The sequence below is a fragment of the Oncorhynchus mykiss genome, chromosome 13, assembly GCF_057628025.1.
Source record: "Oncorhynchus mykiss isolate SJ-2025 chromosome 13, ASM5762802v1, whole genome shotgun sequence".
Lineage (NCBI taxonomy): Eukaryota > Metazoa > Chordata > Actinopteri > Salmoniformes > Salmonidae > Oncorhynchus > Oncorhynchus mykiss.
Window position 1 is genome coordinate 76364738 of NC_143034.1, and position 18096 is coordinate 76382833.

Consider the following 18096-nt stretch of genomic DNA (forward strand, 5'->3'; position numbering starts at 1 on the left):
ATTAACCTAGTGTCTATCTACCTGACTGTCATCAGAGAGAGGTCAGCTCATATTAACATAGTGTCTATCTACCTGACTGTCATCAGAGGGAGGTCAGCTCATATTAACCTAGTGTCCATCTACCTGACTGTCATCAGAGGGAGGTCAGCTCATATTAACCTAGTGTCTATCTACCTGACTGTCATCAGAGGGAGGTCAGCTCATATTAACCTAGTGTCTATCTACCTGACTGTCATCAGAGGGAGGTCAGCTCATATTAACTGACTGTCATCAGAGAGGGAGGTCAGCTCATATTAACCTAGTGTCTATCTACCTGACTGTCATCAGAGAGAGGTCAGCTCATATTAACCTAGTGTCTATCTACCTGACTGTCATCAGAGGGAGGTCAGCTCATATTAACCTAGTGTCTATCTACCTGACTGTCATCAGAGGGAGGTCAGCTCATATTAACCTAGTGTCTATCTACCTGACTGTCATCAGAAGGAGGTCAGCTCATATTAACCTAGTGTCTATCTACCTGACTGTCATCAGAGAGAGGTCAGCTCATATTAACCTAGTGTCTATCTACCTGACTGTCATCAGAGGGAGGTCAGCTCATATTAACTGACTGTCATCAGAGAGGGAGGTCAGCTCATATTAACCTAGTGTCTATCTACCTGACTGTCATCAGAGAGAGGTCAGCTCATATTAACCTAGTGTCTATCTACCTGACTGTCATCAGAGGGAGGTCAGCTCATATTAACCTAGTGTCTATCTACCTGACTGTCATCAGAGAGAGATCAGCTCATATTAACCTAGTGTCTATCTACCTGACTGTCATCAGAGAGGGAGGTCAGCTCATATTAACCTAGTGTCTATCTACCTGACTGTCATCAGAGAGAGGTCAGCTCATATTAACCTAGTGTCTATCTACTTGACTGTCATCAGAGAGAGGTCAGCTCATATTAACCTAGTGTCTATCTACCTGACTGTCATCAGAGGGAGGTCAGCTCATATTAACCTAGTGTCTATCTACCTGACTGTCATCAGAGAGGGAGGTCAGCTCATATTAACCTAGTGTCTATCTACCTGACTGTCATCAGAGAGAGGTCAGCTCATATTAACCTAGTGTCTATCTACCTGACTGTCATCAGAGAGAGGTCAGCTCATATTAACCTAGTGTCTATCTACCTGACTGTCATCAGAGGGAGGTCAGCTCATATTAACCTAGTGTCTATCTACCTGACTGTCATCAGAGAGAGATCAGCTCATATTAACCTAGTGTCCATCTACCTGACTGTCATCAGAGAGGGAGGTCAGCTCATATTAACCTAGTGTCTATCTACCTGACTGTCATCAGAGAGGGAGGTCAGCTCATATTAACCTAGTGTCTATCTACCTGACTGTCATCAGAGAGGGAGGTCAGCTCATATTAACCTAGTGTCTATCTACCTGACTGTCATCAGAGAGGGAGGTCAGCTCATATTAACCTAGTGTCTATCTACCTGACTGTCATCAGAGAGGGAGGTCAGCTCATAATAACCTAGTGTCCATCTACCTGACTGTCATCAGAGAGGGAGGTCAGCTCATATTAACTGACTGTCATCAGAGGGAGGTCAGCTCATATTAACCTAGTGTCTATCTACCTGACTGTCATCAGAGGGAGGTCAGCTCATATTAACCTAGTGTCTATCTACCCGACTGTCATCAGAGGGAGGTCAGCTCATATTAACCTAGTGTCTATCTACCTGACTGTCATCAGAGAGAGGTCAGCTCATATTAACCTAGTGTCTATCTACCTGACTGTCATCAGAGAGGGAGGTCAGCTCATATTAACTGACTGTCATCAGAGAGAGGTCAGCTCATATTAACCTAGTGTCTTTCTACCTGACTGTCATCAGAGAGGGAGGTCAGCTCATATTAACTGACTGTCATCAGAGGGAGGTCAGCTCATATTATCCTAGTGTCTATCTACCTGACTGTCATCAGAGGGAGGTCAGCTCATATTAACCTAGTGTCTATCTACCTGACTGTCATCAGAGGGAGGTCAGCTCATATTAACCTAGTGTCTATCTACCTGACTGTCATCAGAGGGACTGGTGATCAGCATTTTACACTTTACCCAGCTCAGCTACAGACAGACACTAGTTCACAGAGACAGACATAGGCGAAGCACACACACAGACACACGAGATGCCAAGTATATTCTCCATGCTCCAGCAATCTCCCTGTGTCGCAACACACACACACACAGTCTGGTGCGTTTGTCTCTTAGTCTTAAAGCCAAAGTGTGGGGAGACGTGCTTTTAGCATCTGTCATAGTGAATACATGTCTTCCAGAGTGGAGCTGGAGGAGACGTATATGGGCTAGCCAGGCAGAGTGTGTTCTGAAAGCTGGAGGAGACGTATATGGGCTAGCCAGGCAGAGTGTGTTCTGAAAGCTGGAGGAGACGTATATGGGCTAGCCAGGCAGAGTGTGTTCTGAAAGCTGGAGGAGACGTATATGGGCTGCTAGCCAGGCAGAGTGTGTCCTGAAAGCTGGAGGAGACGTATATGGGCTAGCCAGGCAGAGTGTGTCCTGAAAGCTGGAGGAGACGTATATGGGCTAGCCAGGCAGAGTGTGTTCTGAAAGCTGGAGGAGACGTATATGGGCTAGCCAGGCAGAGTGTGTTCTGAAAGCTGGAGGAGACGTATATGGGCTAGCCAGGCAGAGTGTGTCCTGAAAGCTGGAGGAGACGTATATGGGCTAGCCAGGCAGAGTGTGTTCTGAAAGCTGGAGGAGACGTATATGGGCTAGCCAGGCAGAGTGTGTCCTGAAAGCTGGAGGAGACGTATATGGGCTAGCCAGGCAGAGTGTGTTCTGAACGCTGGAGGAGACGTATATGGGCTAGCCATGCAGAGTGTGTTCTGAAAGCTGGAGGAGACGTATATGGGCTAGCCAGGCAGAGTGTGTTCTGGAAGCTGGAGGAGACGTATATGGGCTAGCCATGCAGAGTGTGTTCTGAAAGCTGGAGGAGACGTAAATGGGCTAGCCAGGCAGAGTGTGTCCTGGAAGCTGGAGGAGACGTATATGGGCTAGCCAGGCAGAGTGTGTCCTGAAAGCTGGAGGAGACGTATATGGGCTAGCCAGGCAGAGTGTGTTCTGGAAGCTGGAGGAGACGTATATGGGCTAGCCAGGCAGAGTGTGTCCTGAAAGCTGGAGGAGACGTATATGGGCTAGCCAGGCAGAGTGTGTCCTGAAAGCTGGAGGAGACGTATATGGGCTAGCCAGGCAGAATGTGTTCTGAACGCTGGAGGAGACGTATATGGGCTAGCCATGCAGAGTGTGTTCTGAAAGCTGGAGGAGATGTATATGGGCTAGCCAGGCAGAGTGTGTTCTGGAAGCTGGAGGAGACGTATATGGGCTGCTAGCCAGGCAGAGTGTGTTCTGAAAGCTGGAGGAGACGTATATGGGCTAGCCATGCAGAGTGTGTTCTGAAAGCTGGAGGAGACGTATATGGGCTAGCCAGGCAGAGTGTGTCCTGAAAGCTGGAGGAGATGTATATGGGCTAGCCATGCAGAGTGTGTTCTGAAAGCTGGAGGAGACGTATATGGGCTAGCCAGGCAGAGTGTGTCCTGAAAGCTGGAGGAGACGTATATGGGCTAGCCAGGCAGAGTGTGTTCTGAAAGCTGGAGGAGACGTATATGGGCTGCTAGCCAGGCAGAGTGTGTCCTGAAAGCTGGAGGAGACGTATATGGGCTAGCCAGGCAGAGTGTGTCCTGAAAGCTGGAGGAGACGTATATGGGCTAGCCAGGCAGAGTGTGTTCTGAAAGCTGGAGGAGACGTATATGGGCTAGCCAGGCAGAGTGTGTTCTGAAAGCTGGAGGAGACGTATATGGGCTAGCCAGGCAGAGTGTGTCCTGAAAGCTGGAGGAGACGTATATGGGCTAGCCAGGCAGAGTGTGTTCTGAAAGCTGGAGGAGACGTATATGGGCTAGCCAGGCAGAGTGTGTCCTGAAAGCTGGAGGAGACGTATATGGGCTAGCCAGGCAGAGTGTGTTCTGAACGCTGGAGGAGACGTATATGGGCTAGCCATGCAGAGTGTGTTCTGAAAGCTGGAGGAGACGTATATGGGCTAGCCAGGCAGAGTGTGTTCTGGAAGCTGGAGGAGACGTATATGGGCTAGCCATGCAGAGTGTGTTCTGAAAGCTGGAGGAGACGTAAATGGGCTAGCCAGGCAGAGTGTGTCCTGGAAGCTGGAGGAGACGTATATGGGCTAGCCAGGCAGAGTGTGTCCTGAAAGCTGGAGGAGACGTATATGGGCTAGCCAGGCAGAGTGTGTTCTGGAAGCTGGAGGAGACGTATATGGGCTAGCCAGGCAGAGTGTGTCCTGAAAGCTGGAGGAGACGTATATGGGCTAGCCAGGCAGAGTGTGTCCTGAAAGCTGGAGGAGACGTATATGGGCTAGCCAGGCAGAATGTGTTCTGAACGCTGGAGGAGACGTATATGGGCTAGCCATGCAGAGTGTGTTCTGAAAGCTGGAGGAGATGTATATGGGCTAGCCAGGCAGAGTGTGTTCTGGAAGATGGAGGAGACGTATATGGGCTGCTAGCCAGGCAGAGTGTGTTCTGAAAGCTGGAGGAGACGTATATGGGCTAGCCATGCAGAGTGTGTTCTGAAAGCTGGAGGAGACGTATATGGGCTAGCCAGGCAGAGTGTGTCCTGAAAGCTGGAGGAGATGTATATGGGCTAGCCATGCAGAGTGTGTTCTGAAAGCTGGAGGAGACGTATATGGGCTAGCCAGGCAGAGTGTGTCCTGAAAGCTGGAGGAGACGTATATGGGCTAGCCAGGCAGAGTGTGTTCTGAAAGCTGGAGGAGACGTATATGGGCTAGCCATGCAGAGTGTGTTCTGGAAGCTGGAGGAGACGTATATGGGCTAGCCATGCAGAGTGTGTTCTGAAAGCTGGAGGAGACGTATATGGGCTAGCCAGGCAGAGTGTGTTCTGAAAGCTGGAGGAGACGTATATGGGCTAGCCAGGCAGAGTGTGTCCTGAAAGCTGGAGGAGACGTATATGGGCTAGCCAGGCAGAGTGTGTTCTGAAAGCTGGAGGAGACGTATATGGGCTAGCCAGGCAGAGTGTGTTCTGGAAGCTGGAGGAGATGTATATGGGCTAGCCAGGCAGAGTGTGTTCTGAAAGCTGGAGGAGACGTATATGGGCTAGCCAGGCAGAGTGTGTTCTGAAAGCTGGAGGAGACGTATATGGGCTAGCCAGGCAGAGTGTGTTCTGAAAGCTGGAGGAGACGTATATGGGCTGCTAGCCAGGCAGAGTGTGTTCTGAAAGCTGGAGAAGACGTAGATGGGCTAGCCAGGCAGAGTGTGTTCTGAAAGCTGGAGGAGATGTATATGGGCTAGCCAGGCAGAGTGTGTTCTGAAAGCTGGAGGAGACGTATATGGGCTAGCCAGGCAGAGTGTGTTCTGAAAGCTGGAGGAGACGTATATGGGCTAGCCAGGCAGAGTGTGTTCTGAAAGCTGGAGGAGATGTATATGGGCTAGCCAGGCAGAGTGTGTTCTGAAAGCTGGAGGAGACGTATATGGGCTGCTAGCCAGGCAGAGTGTGTTCTGAAAGCTGGAGGAGACGTATATGGGCTAGCCAGGCAGAGTGTGTTCTGAAAGCTGGAGGAGACGTATATGGGCTAGCCAGGCAGAGTGTGTTCTGGAAGCTGGAGGAGATGTATATGGGCTAGCCAGGCAGAGTGTGTTCTGAACGCTGGAGGAGACGTATATGGGCTAGCCAGGCAGAGTGTGTTCTGAAAGCTGGAGGAGACGTATATGGGCTGCTAGCCAGGCAGAGTGTGTTCTGAAAGCTGGAGGAGACGTATATGGGCTAGCCAGGCAGAGTGTGTTCTGAAAGCTGGAGGAGACGTATATGGGCTGCTAGCCAGGCAGAGTGTGTTCTGAAAGCTGGAGGAGACGTATATGGGCTAGCCAGGCAGAGTGTGTTCTGAAAGCTGGAGGAGACGTATATGGGCTAGCCAGGCAGAGTGTGTTCTGAAAGCTGGAGGAGACGTATATGGGCTAGCCAGGCAGAGTGTGTTCTGAAAGCTGGAGGAGACGTATATGGGCTAGCCAGGCAGAGTGTGTTCTGGAAGCTGGAGGAGACGTGTATGGGCTAGCCAGGCAGAGTGTGTTCTGAAAGCTGGAGGAGACGTATATGGGCTGCTAGCCAGGCAGAGTGTGTTCTGAAAGCTGGAGGAGACGTATATGGGCTAGCCAGGCAGAGTGTGTTCTGAAAGCTGGAGGAGACGTATATGGGCTGCTAGCCAGGCAGAGTGTGTTCTGAAAGCTGGAGGAGACGTATATGGGCTAGCCAGGCAGAGTGTGTTCTGAAAGCTGGAGGAGACGTATATGGGCTAGCCAGGCAGAGTGTGTTCTGAAAGCTGGAGGAGACGTATATGGGCTAGCCAGGCAGAGTGTGTTCTGAAAGCTGGAGGAGACGTATATGGGCTAGCCAGGCAGAGTGTGTTCTGGAAGCTGGAGGAGACGTATATGGGCTAGCCAGGCAGAGTGTGTGTTAGCCAGGCTAACAGCAGCACATAGACCATCTCCAACGAGCAGTACACCACACCAGGAGGCTGTTTTTAGCAGCAGCAGCCTGTATATAGGCTACAGTTGAAAACGCTAGATAAGGGGTTCTCCAACTTGTTGGGGCCAGGGACCCCCTCATAACTCCAGTGAGACAGAAATAGCATACGAGGAGTTTAACTAGGACTTTGGCAGCGCAGGGCTGGACGAACCAAGTTTCACACGCTGAGAAGGAACATTTTTTTTTTTTAAAGGTCCAACTCTTTGCATCGGAGAGAAAAATTGTCCGTTTTCAAGCTAATTTCCTGTAATTCTAAGTCTCGGTTTTGGTAAAAAGCTGAGGGATGGGCCTGGAGAAATATAGCCATTAAATTAGACAGAGCTATGGATGTAAGGACTGACCATCCATGATATCAACATTATAGTTTTAACCATGTTTTGAGGCTACACAGTGTTAGTTTACTTTGTTTCCAAACATTGGAGTAAATTGAAGTAAGTAAGTTGAACTCATGAAGCACTTCTAAGTTATATTCTTCAAGAATCAAGTGGGTACATCAGGGTTTGCCATATCAAAGATGGACGTAGCAACTAAGGAATCTAGCTTTAAATTACAGTGCTTTTACGTAAATAAAATAAAAAATATATATTAATAATTGTGGAATAAAATAAATATTGAGTCGAAAAATGGATAATTGGTGGAGTACTCAGGCCCATGTTGCCCAGGGTTAAGAACAGAATACTGTGGATACTAATATCTCTGTGAGCCTCCCAGGCCCATGTTGCCCAGGGTTAAGAACAGAATACTGTGGATACTAATATCTCTGTGATCCTCCCAGGCCCATGTTGCCCAGGGTTAAGAACAGAATACTGTGGATACTAATATCTCTGTGAGCCTCTCAGGCCCATGTTGCCCAGGGTTAAGAACAGAATACTGTGGATACTAATATCTCTGTGACCTTCCCGGGCCCATGTTGCCCAGGGTTAAGAACAGAATACTGTGGATATTAATATCTCTGTGAGCCTCCCAGGCCCATGTTGCCCAGGGTTAAGAACAGAATACTGTGGATACTAATATCTCTGTGAGCCTCCCGGGCCCATGTTGCCCAGGGTTAAGAACTGAGTACTGTGGATACTAATATCTCTGTGAGCCTCCCAGGCCCATGTTGCCCAGGGTTAAGAACAGAATACTGTGGATACTAATATCTCTGTGAGCCTCCCAGGCCCATGTTGCCCAGGGTTAAGAACAGAATACTGTGGATACTAATATCTCTGTGAGCCTCCCAGGCCCATGTTGCCCAGGGTTAAGAACAGAATACTGTGGATACTAATATCTCTGTGAGCCTCCCAGGCCCATGTTGCCCAGGGTTAAGAACAGAATACTGTGGATACTAATATCTCTGTGAGCCTCCCAGGCCCATGTTGCCCAGGGTTAAGAACAGAATACTGTGGATACTAATATCTCTGTGAGCCTCCCAGGCCCATGTTGCCCAGGGTTAAGAACAGAATACTGTGGATACTAATATCTCTGTGAGCCTCTCAGGCCCATGTTGCCCAGGGTTAAGAACAGAATACTGTGGATACTAATATCTCTGTGAGCCTCCCAGGCCCATGTTGCCCAGGGTTAAGAACAGAATACTGTGGATACTAATATCTCTGTGAGCCTCCCAGGCCCATGTTGCCCAGGGTTAAGAACAGAATACTGTGGATACTAATATCTCTGTGAGCCTCCCAGGCCCATGTTGCCCAGGGTTAAGAACAGAATACTGTGGATACTAATATCTCTGTGAGCCTCCCAGGCCCATGTTGCCCAGGGTTAAGAACAGAATACTGTGGATACTAATATCTCTGTGAGCCTCCCAGGCCCATGTTGCCCAGGGTTAAGAACAGAATACTGTGGATACTAATATCTCTGTGAGCCTCCCAGGCCCATGTTGCCCAGGGTTAAGAACAGAATACTGTGGATACTAATATCTCTGTGAGCCTCTCAGGCCCATGTTGCCCAGGGTTAAGAACAGAATACTGTGGATACTAATATCTCTGTGAGCCTCCCAGGCCCATGTTGCCCAGGGTTAAGAACAGAATACTGTGGATACTAATATCTCTGTGAGCCTCCCAGGCCCATGTTGCCCAGGGTTAAGAACAGAATACTGTGGATACTAATATCTCTGTGAGCCTCCCAGGCCCATGTTGCCCAGGGTTAAGAACAGAATACTGTGGATACTAATATCTCTGTGAGCCTCCCAGGCCCATGTTGCCCAGGGTTAAGAACAGAATACTGTGGATACTAATATCTCTGTGAGCCTCCCAGGCCCATGTTGCCCAGGGTTAAGAACAGAATACTGTGGATACTAATATCTCTGTGAGCCTCCCAGGCCCATGTTGCCCAGGGTTAAGAACAGAATACTGTGGATACTAATATCTCTGTGAGCCTCTCAGGCCCATGTTGCCCAGGGTTAAGAACAGAATACTGTGGATACTAATATCTCTGTGAGCCTCCCAGGCCCATGTTGCCCAGGGTTAAGAACAGAATACTGTGGCTACTAATATCTCTGTGAGCCTCCCGGGCCCATGTTGCCCAGGGTTAAGAACAGAATACTGTGGATACTAATATCTCTGTGAGCCTCCCAGGCCCATGTTGCCCAGGGTTAAGAACAGAATACTGTGGATACTAATATCTCTGTGAGCCTCCCAGGCCCATGTTGCCCAGGGTTAAGAACAGAATACTGTGGATACTAATATCCCTGTGAGCCTCCCAGGCCCATGTTGCCCAGGGTTAAGAACAGAATACTGTGGATACTAATATCTCTGTGAGCCTCCCAGGCCCATGTTGCCCAGGGTTAAGAACAGCCCGGACGACGCTGGGCCAAATTGTGGGACGCCCTGTGGGACTCCAGATCACGGCCGGTTGTGATACAGCCCGGGATCGAACCAGGGTCTGTAGTGACACCTCTAGTGTCTCAGACCGCTGCGCCACTCGGGAGCCCCCATACTGACACAGCAACATATATTTAGAAGCAGCTCAACCTTAGACTACATAGACCAGACCACTGGATATATTAAGCAGCAGAATGTACAGTGTCCATCTAAGGACCTGTAGGGTCACTCAGCACTAAATAGCCTGTCTGTATCCCATATGGCACCCTAGTCCCTATATAGTGCACTCATTTTGATCAGACCACTATAGGGCCCTAGTCAAAAGTAGTGCACTATGTAGGGAATAGGGTGCCATAGAGCCCTGGTCAAAAGTAGTGCACTATAAAGGAAATAGGGTGCCATAGGGCTCTGGTCTAAAGTAGTGCACTATAAAGGAAATAGGGTGCCATAGGGCTCTGGTCAAAAGTAGTGCACTATAAAGGAAATAGGGTGCCATAGGGCTCTGGTCTAAAGTAGTGCACTATAAAGGAAATAGGGTGCCATAGGTCCCTGGTCTAAAGTAGTGCACTATAAAGGGAATAGGGTGCAATATGGGACAGAACTGGAGTCTAAAATATCTTCCTCCCATCTGGTTCTGTTCCAGAACCTGGGATGTATTCATTAGGGTAAAACCTAACAAAACATATTGCAACAACAATGTTGTGTTTCTTATTGGACAAGTTCGGGTAGTCCCTCCCTGTTTCAGTCCGTTTCCTACCGTAGAGCAAAATGATAAAGCAATATATATCATACTGATTAGCCAATATTGATAGAGTAACATGGTGTGACCCAGTGGTCAGTAGGGTAATGAGGCCTATGGTGTGTATTGACCCAGTGGTCAGTAGGATAATGGGGACTATGGTGTGTATTGACCCAGTGGTCAGTAGGATAATGAGGACTATGGTGTGTATTGACCCAGAGGTCAGTAGGATAATGGGGACTATGATGTGTATTGACCCAGTGGTCAGTAGGATAATGGGGAATATGGGGATAATGATGATGGTCGTGCAGCATTGACCCAGAGGTCAGTAGGATAATGGGGACTATGGTGTGTATTGACCCAGTGGTCAGTAGGATAATGGGGACTATGGTGTGTATTGACCCAGTGGTCAGTAGGATAATGGGGACTATGGTGTGTATTGACCCAGTGGTCAGTAGGATAATGGGGACTATGGTGTGTATTGACCCAGAGGTCAGTAGGATAATGGGGACTATGAGGATAATAATGATGGTCGTGCAGCATGGACCCAGTGGTCAGTAGGATAATGGGGGCTATGGTGTGTATTGACCCAGTGGTCAGTAGGATAATGGGGACTATGGTGTGTATGGACCCAGAGGTCAGTAGGATAATGGGGACTATGGTGTGTGTTGACCCAGTGGTCAGTAGGATAATGGGGACTATGGTGTGTATTGACCTAGAGGTCAGTAGGATAATGGGGACTATGGTGTGTATTGACCCAGTGGTCAGTAGGATAATGGGGACTATGGTGTGTATTGACCCAGAGGTCAGTAGGATAATGGGGACTATGGTGTGTATTGACCCAGAGGTCAGTAGGATAATGGGGACTATGAGGATAATAATGATGGTCGTGCAGCAATGCGTCATCTCTGTTTGATCATATAATACAGCATGGTTGTGCTTTGTTCTTGCTGCTACACCGGAGGCTCATTTTACCACGCACACACACTGTATGAATATTCATGAGCTGGAGGATGGAGGGATGGCGCCCCAGAGAAGAGGAATGCAGCGCTCTGCCCCTCCCCCACACCTCCCTCCTTCTCCTTCCGTCTATTCCACCCTCTCCTCCCCAGGCGCACACACCATCTGGCCAGAGAGAGGGTGGGAGAGAGAGAGAGGGAGAATGAGAGAGAGCAGATAAAAGGAGAGATGAGAGAGATGACAGAGGGGAGATGACAGAGGATAGAGGGGAGATGACAGAGGATAGAGGGGAGATGACAGAGAAGAGATGACAGAGGATAGAGGGGAGATGCCAGAGGATAGAGGGGAGATGCCAGAGGCAAAGGATAGAGGGGAGATGACAGAGACAAAGGATAGAGGGGAGATGCCAGAGGATAGAGGGGAGATGCCAGAGGATAGAGGGGAGATGCCAGAGGATAGAGGGGAGATGCCAAAAGCAAAGGATAGAGGGGAGATGACAGAGACAAAGGATAGAGGGGAGATGCCAGAGAGAAAGAATAGAGGGGAGATGACAGAGAGAAAGGATAGAGGGGAGATGACAGAGGATAGAGGGGAGATGACAGAGAGAAAGGATAGAACCAATGATGGAGAGATCGAGAGGTGAGGGGATTGGTGGAGGAGAGGGGAGCAGTGAAAAAAAAAGGATATAGGGCACAAACGAATGAGACCCACAGGGCTCCAGGAACCCAGGTTATCGCTCCATCCTATCCCAATGTCAGAGCACCCTGCTGGGGCAACACTCCAGGGGTGAGGGGCTGGATGGCTGTGGTGGAGATAAGCCTGTTACTGGCAGTGCAGGCTGTTACACACACAAAAGCTTGCACTTGCATAGGTACGCGCACACCGCATGGGGGAAAACACCTTTAAACAACACACACCCTGGAGGGGGGAAGACACCATTAAACAACACACACCCTGGAGGGGGGAAGACACCATTAAACAGCACGATGGTCAGTGGGACTAGGACACATGCACAGAGGATCCGGACTGACTGAACGGCCAGGGTAAAGGTCACAGAGGATCCGGACTGACTGAACGGCCAGGGTAAAGGTCACGGAGGATCCGGACTGACTAAACGGCCAGGGTAAAGGTCACGGAGGATCCGGACTGACTAAACGGCCAGGGTAAAGGTCACGGAGGATCCGGACTGACTAAACGGCCAGGGTAAAGGTCACAGAGGATCCGGACTGACTGAACGGCCAGGGTAAAGGTCACAGAGGATCCGGACTGACTGAACGGCCAGGGTAAAGGTCACAGAGGATCCGGACTGACTGAACGGCCAGGGTAAAGGTCACGGAGGATCCGGACTGACTGAACGGCCAGGGTAAAGGTCACGGAGGATCCGGACTGACTGAACGGCCAGGGTAAAGGTCACAGAGGATCCGGACTGACAGTGGTGAGGCTGAATGTAAATGTAGACAGGGTTAACCCCAGGGCTAACTGGCTCTGTCCTGTTACTCAGCTAATTACAATGAGAAGAAGGAAAACCCACACTCACTGGAGAAGTTCAGCAGTTAATGTATTTTAGCAGCAGCAGGTCAACAAGTATTCCAGTGAGAGGTCAACAATACATTCAAACTACTACAGTATTCCAGTGAGAGGTCAACAATACATTCAAACTACTACAGTATTCCAGTGAGAGGTCAACAATACATTCAAACTACTACAGTATTCCAGTGAGAGGTCAACAATACATTCAAACTACTACAGTATTCCAGTGAGTACAGGGTTTCCTTTCTATTTTGAAGTATTTCTGATAGCCCACCACAGGCTGTTTGATGGGAGCGAGCCGTCGACTTTTTCACCTCAGCTAATTACAGCACACTCTCCATCTACACCAGGATCAATAGGTCAGGCCTGGACTAGAGCCACCTGGCAGACGGGGTCAGAGAACTGGAGTGAATGGAGGGGAGGTGGGTTATTATTTAAGTCAGGGGAGTGTTTTGGGGTAAGGAGGGGTGAGAGGACTGTATATAAGAGGGATGTGTTGAGACGAGTGAATGTAGTTAGATCAGCAGCAGCACATTAAAGGTTGGTGTGTTCTGGTATGGACCCAGCACAGTGCAACACAACGCAGGGCAGTTACAAGTCTGATACAGGATAAGAGAGTCACCAGCTACAGGGATATACACTACATGACCAAAAGTGTCAAACATCTCATTCCAAAATCACAGGCATTAATATGGAGTTGGTCCCCCCTTTTGCTGCTAGAACAGCCTCCACTCTTCTGGGAAGGCTTTCCACTAGATGTTGGAACATTGCTGCTATAACAGCCTCCACTCTTCTGGGAAGGCTTTCCACTAGATGTTGGAACATTGCTGTTATAACAGCCTCCACTCTTCTGGGAAGGCTTTCCACTAGATGTTGGAACATTGCTGCTATAACAGCCTCCACCTCTTCTGGGAAGGCTTTCCACTAGATGTAGGAACATTGCTGCTATAACAGCCTCCACTCTTCTGGGAAGGCTTTCCACTAGATGTTGGAACATTGCTGCAGGGGCTTGTTTCCATTCAGCCACAAGAGCATTAGTGAGGTCGGGCACTGATGTTGGGCGATTAGGCTTGGCTCGAAGTCGGCGTTTCAATTCATTCCAAAAGGTGTTTGATTGGGTTGAGGTCAGGGCTCTGTCAAGTTCTTCCACACCGATCTCGGCAAACCATTTCTGTATGGACCTGGCTTTGTGCCCGCAGGCATTGTCATACCGGAACAGGAAAGGGCTTTCTCCAAACTGTTGCCACAAAGTTGCAAGCACAGAATCATCTAGAATGTTATTGTATGCTGTATCGTTAAGATGTCCCTTCACTGGAACTAAGGGACCGAGTCCGAACGATGAAAAACAGCCCCCAGTCCAATGTCGGGTAGCTTTCTCCTGGCATCCTCCAAACCCAGACTCGTCCGCCGGACTGCCAGATGGTGCAGCGTGATTCATCACTCCAAGGACAGCATTCCACTGCCGCAGAGTCCAATGGTGGCGAGCTTCAAACCACTCCAGGCCGACGCTTAACACTGCACATGGTGATCTTAGGCTTGTGTGCGGCTGCTTGACCATGGAAACCCATTTCACGAAGCTCCCGACGAACAGTTATTGTGCTGATGTTGCTTCCAGAAGGCAGTTTGGAACTCGGTAGTGAGTGTTGCAACCGAGGACTGACGATTCTTAAGAGCTACACGCTTCAGGATTCTGCGGTCCTGTTCTGTGAGCTTGTGTGGCCTACCACTTTGCGGCTGAGCCGTTGTTGCTCCTAGACGTTTCCACTTCACAATAACAGCACTAACAGTTGACCGGGGCAGCTCTAGCAGGGCAGAAATTTGACAAACTGACTTGTTGGAAAGGTGGCATCGTATGGCGGTGCCACGTTGAAAGTCACTGAGCTGTTCAGTACGGGCCATTGTGTGCTCGATTTTCTATACCGGTCAACATGTGTGCCTGAAATAGCCAAATCCACTCATTTGAAGGGGTGTCCACCTACTTTGAGTAGATCAGAGCTGGTAGGATGACCACTAGGCCAGTTACAGTGATCTAGATGAGAGCTGGTAGGATGACCACTGGGCCAGGTACAGTGATGTAGATGAGAGCTGGTAGGATGACCACTGGGCCAGGTACAGTGATCTAGATGAGAGCTGGTAGGATGACCACTAGGCCAGTTACAGTGATCTAGATGAGAGCTGGTAGGATGACCACTAGGCCAGTTACAGTGATGTAGATGAGAGCTGGTAGGATGACCACTAGGCCAGTTACAGTGATGTAGATGAGAGCTGGTAGGATGACCACTAGGCCAGTTACAGTGATGTAGATGAGAGCTGGTAGGATGACCACTAGGCCAGTTACATGAGTGATCTAGATAGGAGCTGGTAGGATGACCACTAGGCCAGTTACATGAGTGATCTAGATAAGAGCTGGTAGGATGACCACTAGGCCAGTTAGTGATCTAGATAAGAGCTGGTAGGATGACCACTAGGCCAGTTACAGTGATCTAGATGAGAGCTGGTAGGATGACCACTAGGCCAGTAACAGTGATCTTGATGAGAGCTGGTAGGATGACCACTAGGCCAGTTACAGTGATCTAGATGAGAGCTGGTAGGATGACCACTAGGCCAGTTACAGTGATCTAGATGAGAGCTGGTAGGATGACCACTAGGCCAGTTACAGTGATCTAGATGAGAGCTGGTAGGATGACCACTAGGCCAGTTACAGTGATCTAGATGAGAGCTGGTAGGATGACCACTAGGCCAGTTACAGTGATCTAGATGAGAGCTGGTAGGATGACCACTAGACCAGTTACAGTGATCTAGATGAGAGCTGGTAGGATGACCACTAGGCCAGTTACAGTGATCTAGATGAGAGCTGGTAGGATGACCACTAGGCCAGTGGGACAGATAAATGGTGTAGCGTCGTACCTCCTCCCTGCATCATCTTGTAGATCTTGCTCTCGATGTGGAGCTGCGGGTGCTTGGTCTTCACACACTCTAGCTTGATGGCCACCTCCTCTCCTACCGAGATATCAGTACCTAGAGAGAAATACAAACAGATGACATATTAACACTCAGAATTGGTCAACTTCTTTATTGACTATCTTTAAGAAAGCTTGATGGCCACCTCCTCTCCTACGGAGATATCAGTACCTAGAGAGAAATACAAACAGATGACATGTTAACACTCAGAATTGGTCAACTTCTTCATTGACTATCTTAATAAAGAAAGCTTGCAGGATTCCTTAAGAAACTGGATTTGTTACCAAACAAGTATTGCACTACAACTCCACCACACATCACATGTTGTAGCCAAATTACACATATAGGATCATAGGCTCACTTAGCCAACTTGGATCTATCTGCTAGCTAACCAGGTAGAACAGATTGTGATGAACACACCCTTCTGTACATCTCCAGCTGTTTGAGCAGCATGCTATCCTGTCCATTTTGTTCAGGTGTTGAAATCAAGTGTCCTACCTGATTTATCAGAATGAGTTGACAATTCCTTGTATAAGTGTTTTTTTTATAAAACACAGACTTAACAGCCAGTATACCGGTCTTTATTTGACTAAAATGCTGCTGGCGATATGCGATACTGTAATGCACATGAGACTAATTGGGCATTCCTTTTCCACAATCAATGTTCATTGATACTCCTGTGGCAGTAGTGTCTGCTCTGCTCTCAATCTGAGGAGTTGAGACATAAACAGGGGATTGGCTTGAAATGTTAATTTAGTTTTTGTGAGTGACAGGGGGAGGGGCTTAGGGTGTGTATGTAAACTATAGAGAAAGAGGAGAAGCAAGACGTTTCACTCTCGCCAAAATCTGTCCAAAAATAAGCCCAATGCGTTTCTACGCGCTTATTTTGGAACTCAGCTTGTCGCCTGCCTTTCCGCCTTTGGGACAACGACTCCCATTGTTAGGGCGGAGACTTGAGCCTCTCGCCATTATATCGAGATCTCTGGTGGAAATGGGAAGGTTCACAGCAGAGAAGGAGCGAACGAGACCAAGAAGACATGAGCCTCTCGCCATTATATCGAGATCTCTGGTGGAAATGGGAAGGTTCACAGCCGAGAAGGAGCGAACGAGACCAAGAAGACATGAGCCTCTCGCCATTATATCGAGATCTCTGGTGGAAATGGGAAGGTTCACAGCCGAGAAGGAGCGAACGAGACCAAGAAGACATGATCCTCTCGCCATTATATCGAGATCTCTGGTGGAAATGGGAAGGTTCACAGCCGAGAAGGAGCGAACGAGACCAAGAAGACATGAGCCTCTCGCCATTATATCGAGATCTCTGGTGGAAATGGGAAGGTTCACAGCCGAGAAGGAGCGAACGAGACCAAGAAGACATGATCCTCTCGCCATTATATCGAGATCTCTGGTGGAAATGGGAAGGTTCACAGCCGAGAAGGAGCGAACGAGACCAAGAAGACATGAGCCTCTCGCCATTATATCGAGATCTCTGGTGGAAATGGGAAGGTTCACAGCCGAGAAGGAGCGAACGAGACCAAGAAGACATGATCCTCTCGCCATTATATCGAGATCTCTGGTGGAAATGGGAAGGTTCACAGCCGAGAAGGAGCGAACGAGACCAAGAAGACATGAGCCTCTCGCCATTATATCGAGATCTCTAGTGGAAATGGGAAGGTTCACAGCCGAGAAGGAGCGAACGAGACCAAGAAGACATGAGAACAAGTGGACATAAACACTCATAAAAACCAAAAATACAAAAAAAAAAAAAGATTTTGCGATACAAGTATGGTGAACATCGCGCAAAAATAGTAATTTGAATTAATTTGATAAATCACCCAGCCCGACTGCATCATCACATTCTAATCCACTTCATTAGAAAACAAAATGCCTCAATCAGCTTTACTCATCAGTAAATGTATGAGTAGCCCAAGTCATCCCAGTGTCAATCAAACACAGCCCTACAGAAACACATCCTGTCTGATTAAACCATCTCAGTTCCTGCTGAAAACACATCCTGTCTGATTAAACCATCTCAGTTCCTGTTGAAAACACATCCTGTCTGATGAAACCATCTCAGTTCCTGTTGAAAACACATCCTGTCCGTGATTAAACCATCTCAGTTCCTGCTGAAAACACATCCTGTCTGATTAAACCATCTCAGTTCCTGTTGAAAACACATCCTGTCTGATTAAACCATCTCAGTTCCTGCTGAACACACATCCTGTCTGATTAAACCATCTCAGTTCCTGCTGAAAACACATCCTGTCTGATTAAACCATCTCAGTTCCTGCTGAAAACACATCCTGTCTGATTAAACCATCTCAGTTCCTGCTGAAAACACATCCTGTCTGATTAAACCATCTCAGTTCCTGCTGAAAACACATCCTGTCTGATGAAACCATCTCAGTTCCTGCTGAAAACACATCCTGTCCGTGATTAAACCATCTCAGTTCCTGCTGAAAACACATCCTGTCTATGATTGGCTGTCTGAG

At 48.5% G+C, this 18096-nt stretch overlaps 1 protein-coding gene across 2 annotated transcripts in view; it reads right to left on the reverse strand.

Annotated features, from left to right (window-relative positions):
- Window positions 1–18096, reverse strand: part of csnk1da (casein kinase 1, delta a) — a 61701-nt gene that overhangs the window by 24959 nt on the left and 18646 nt on the right. Inside the window, exons 2-3 of one of the 2 annotated variants that reach the window (XM_090197728.1) lie at window positions 15753–15778; window positions 15554–15638 (exon numbers count right to left, since the gene is read on the reverse strand). In XM_090197728.1, the coding sequence (XP_090053854.1) occupies window positions 15554–15638; window positions 15753–15778 (111 nt within the window). Of the gene's footprint in view, window positions 1–15553; window positions 15665–15752; window positions 15779–18096 lie in introns of both variants that reach the window. The other variant, XM_090197727.1, reaches the window with a different exon arrangement.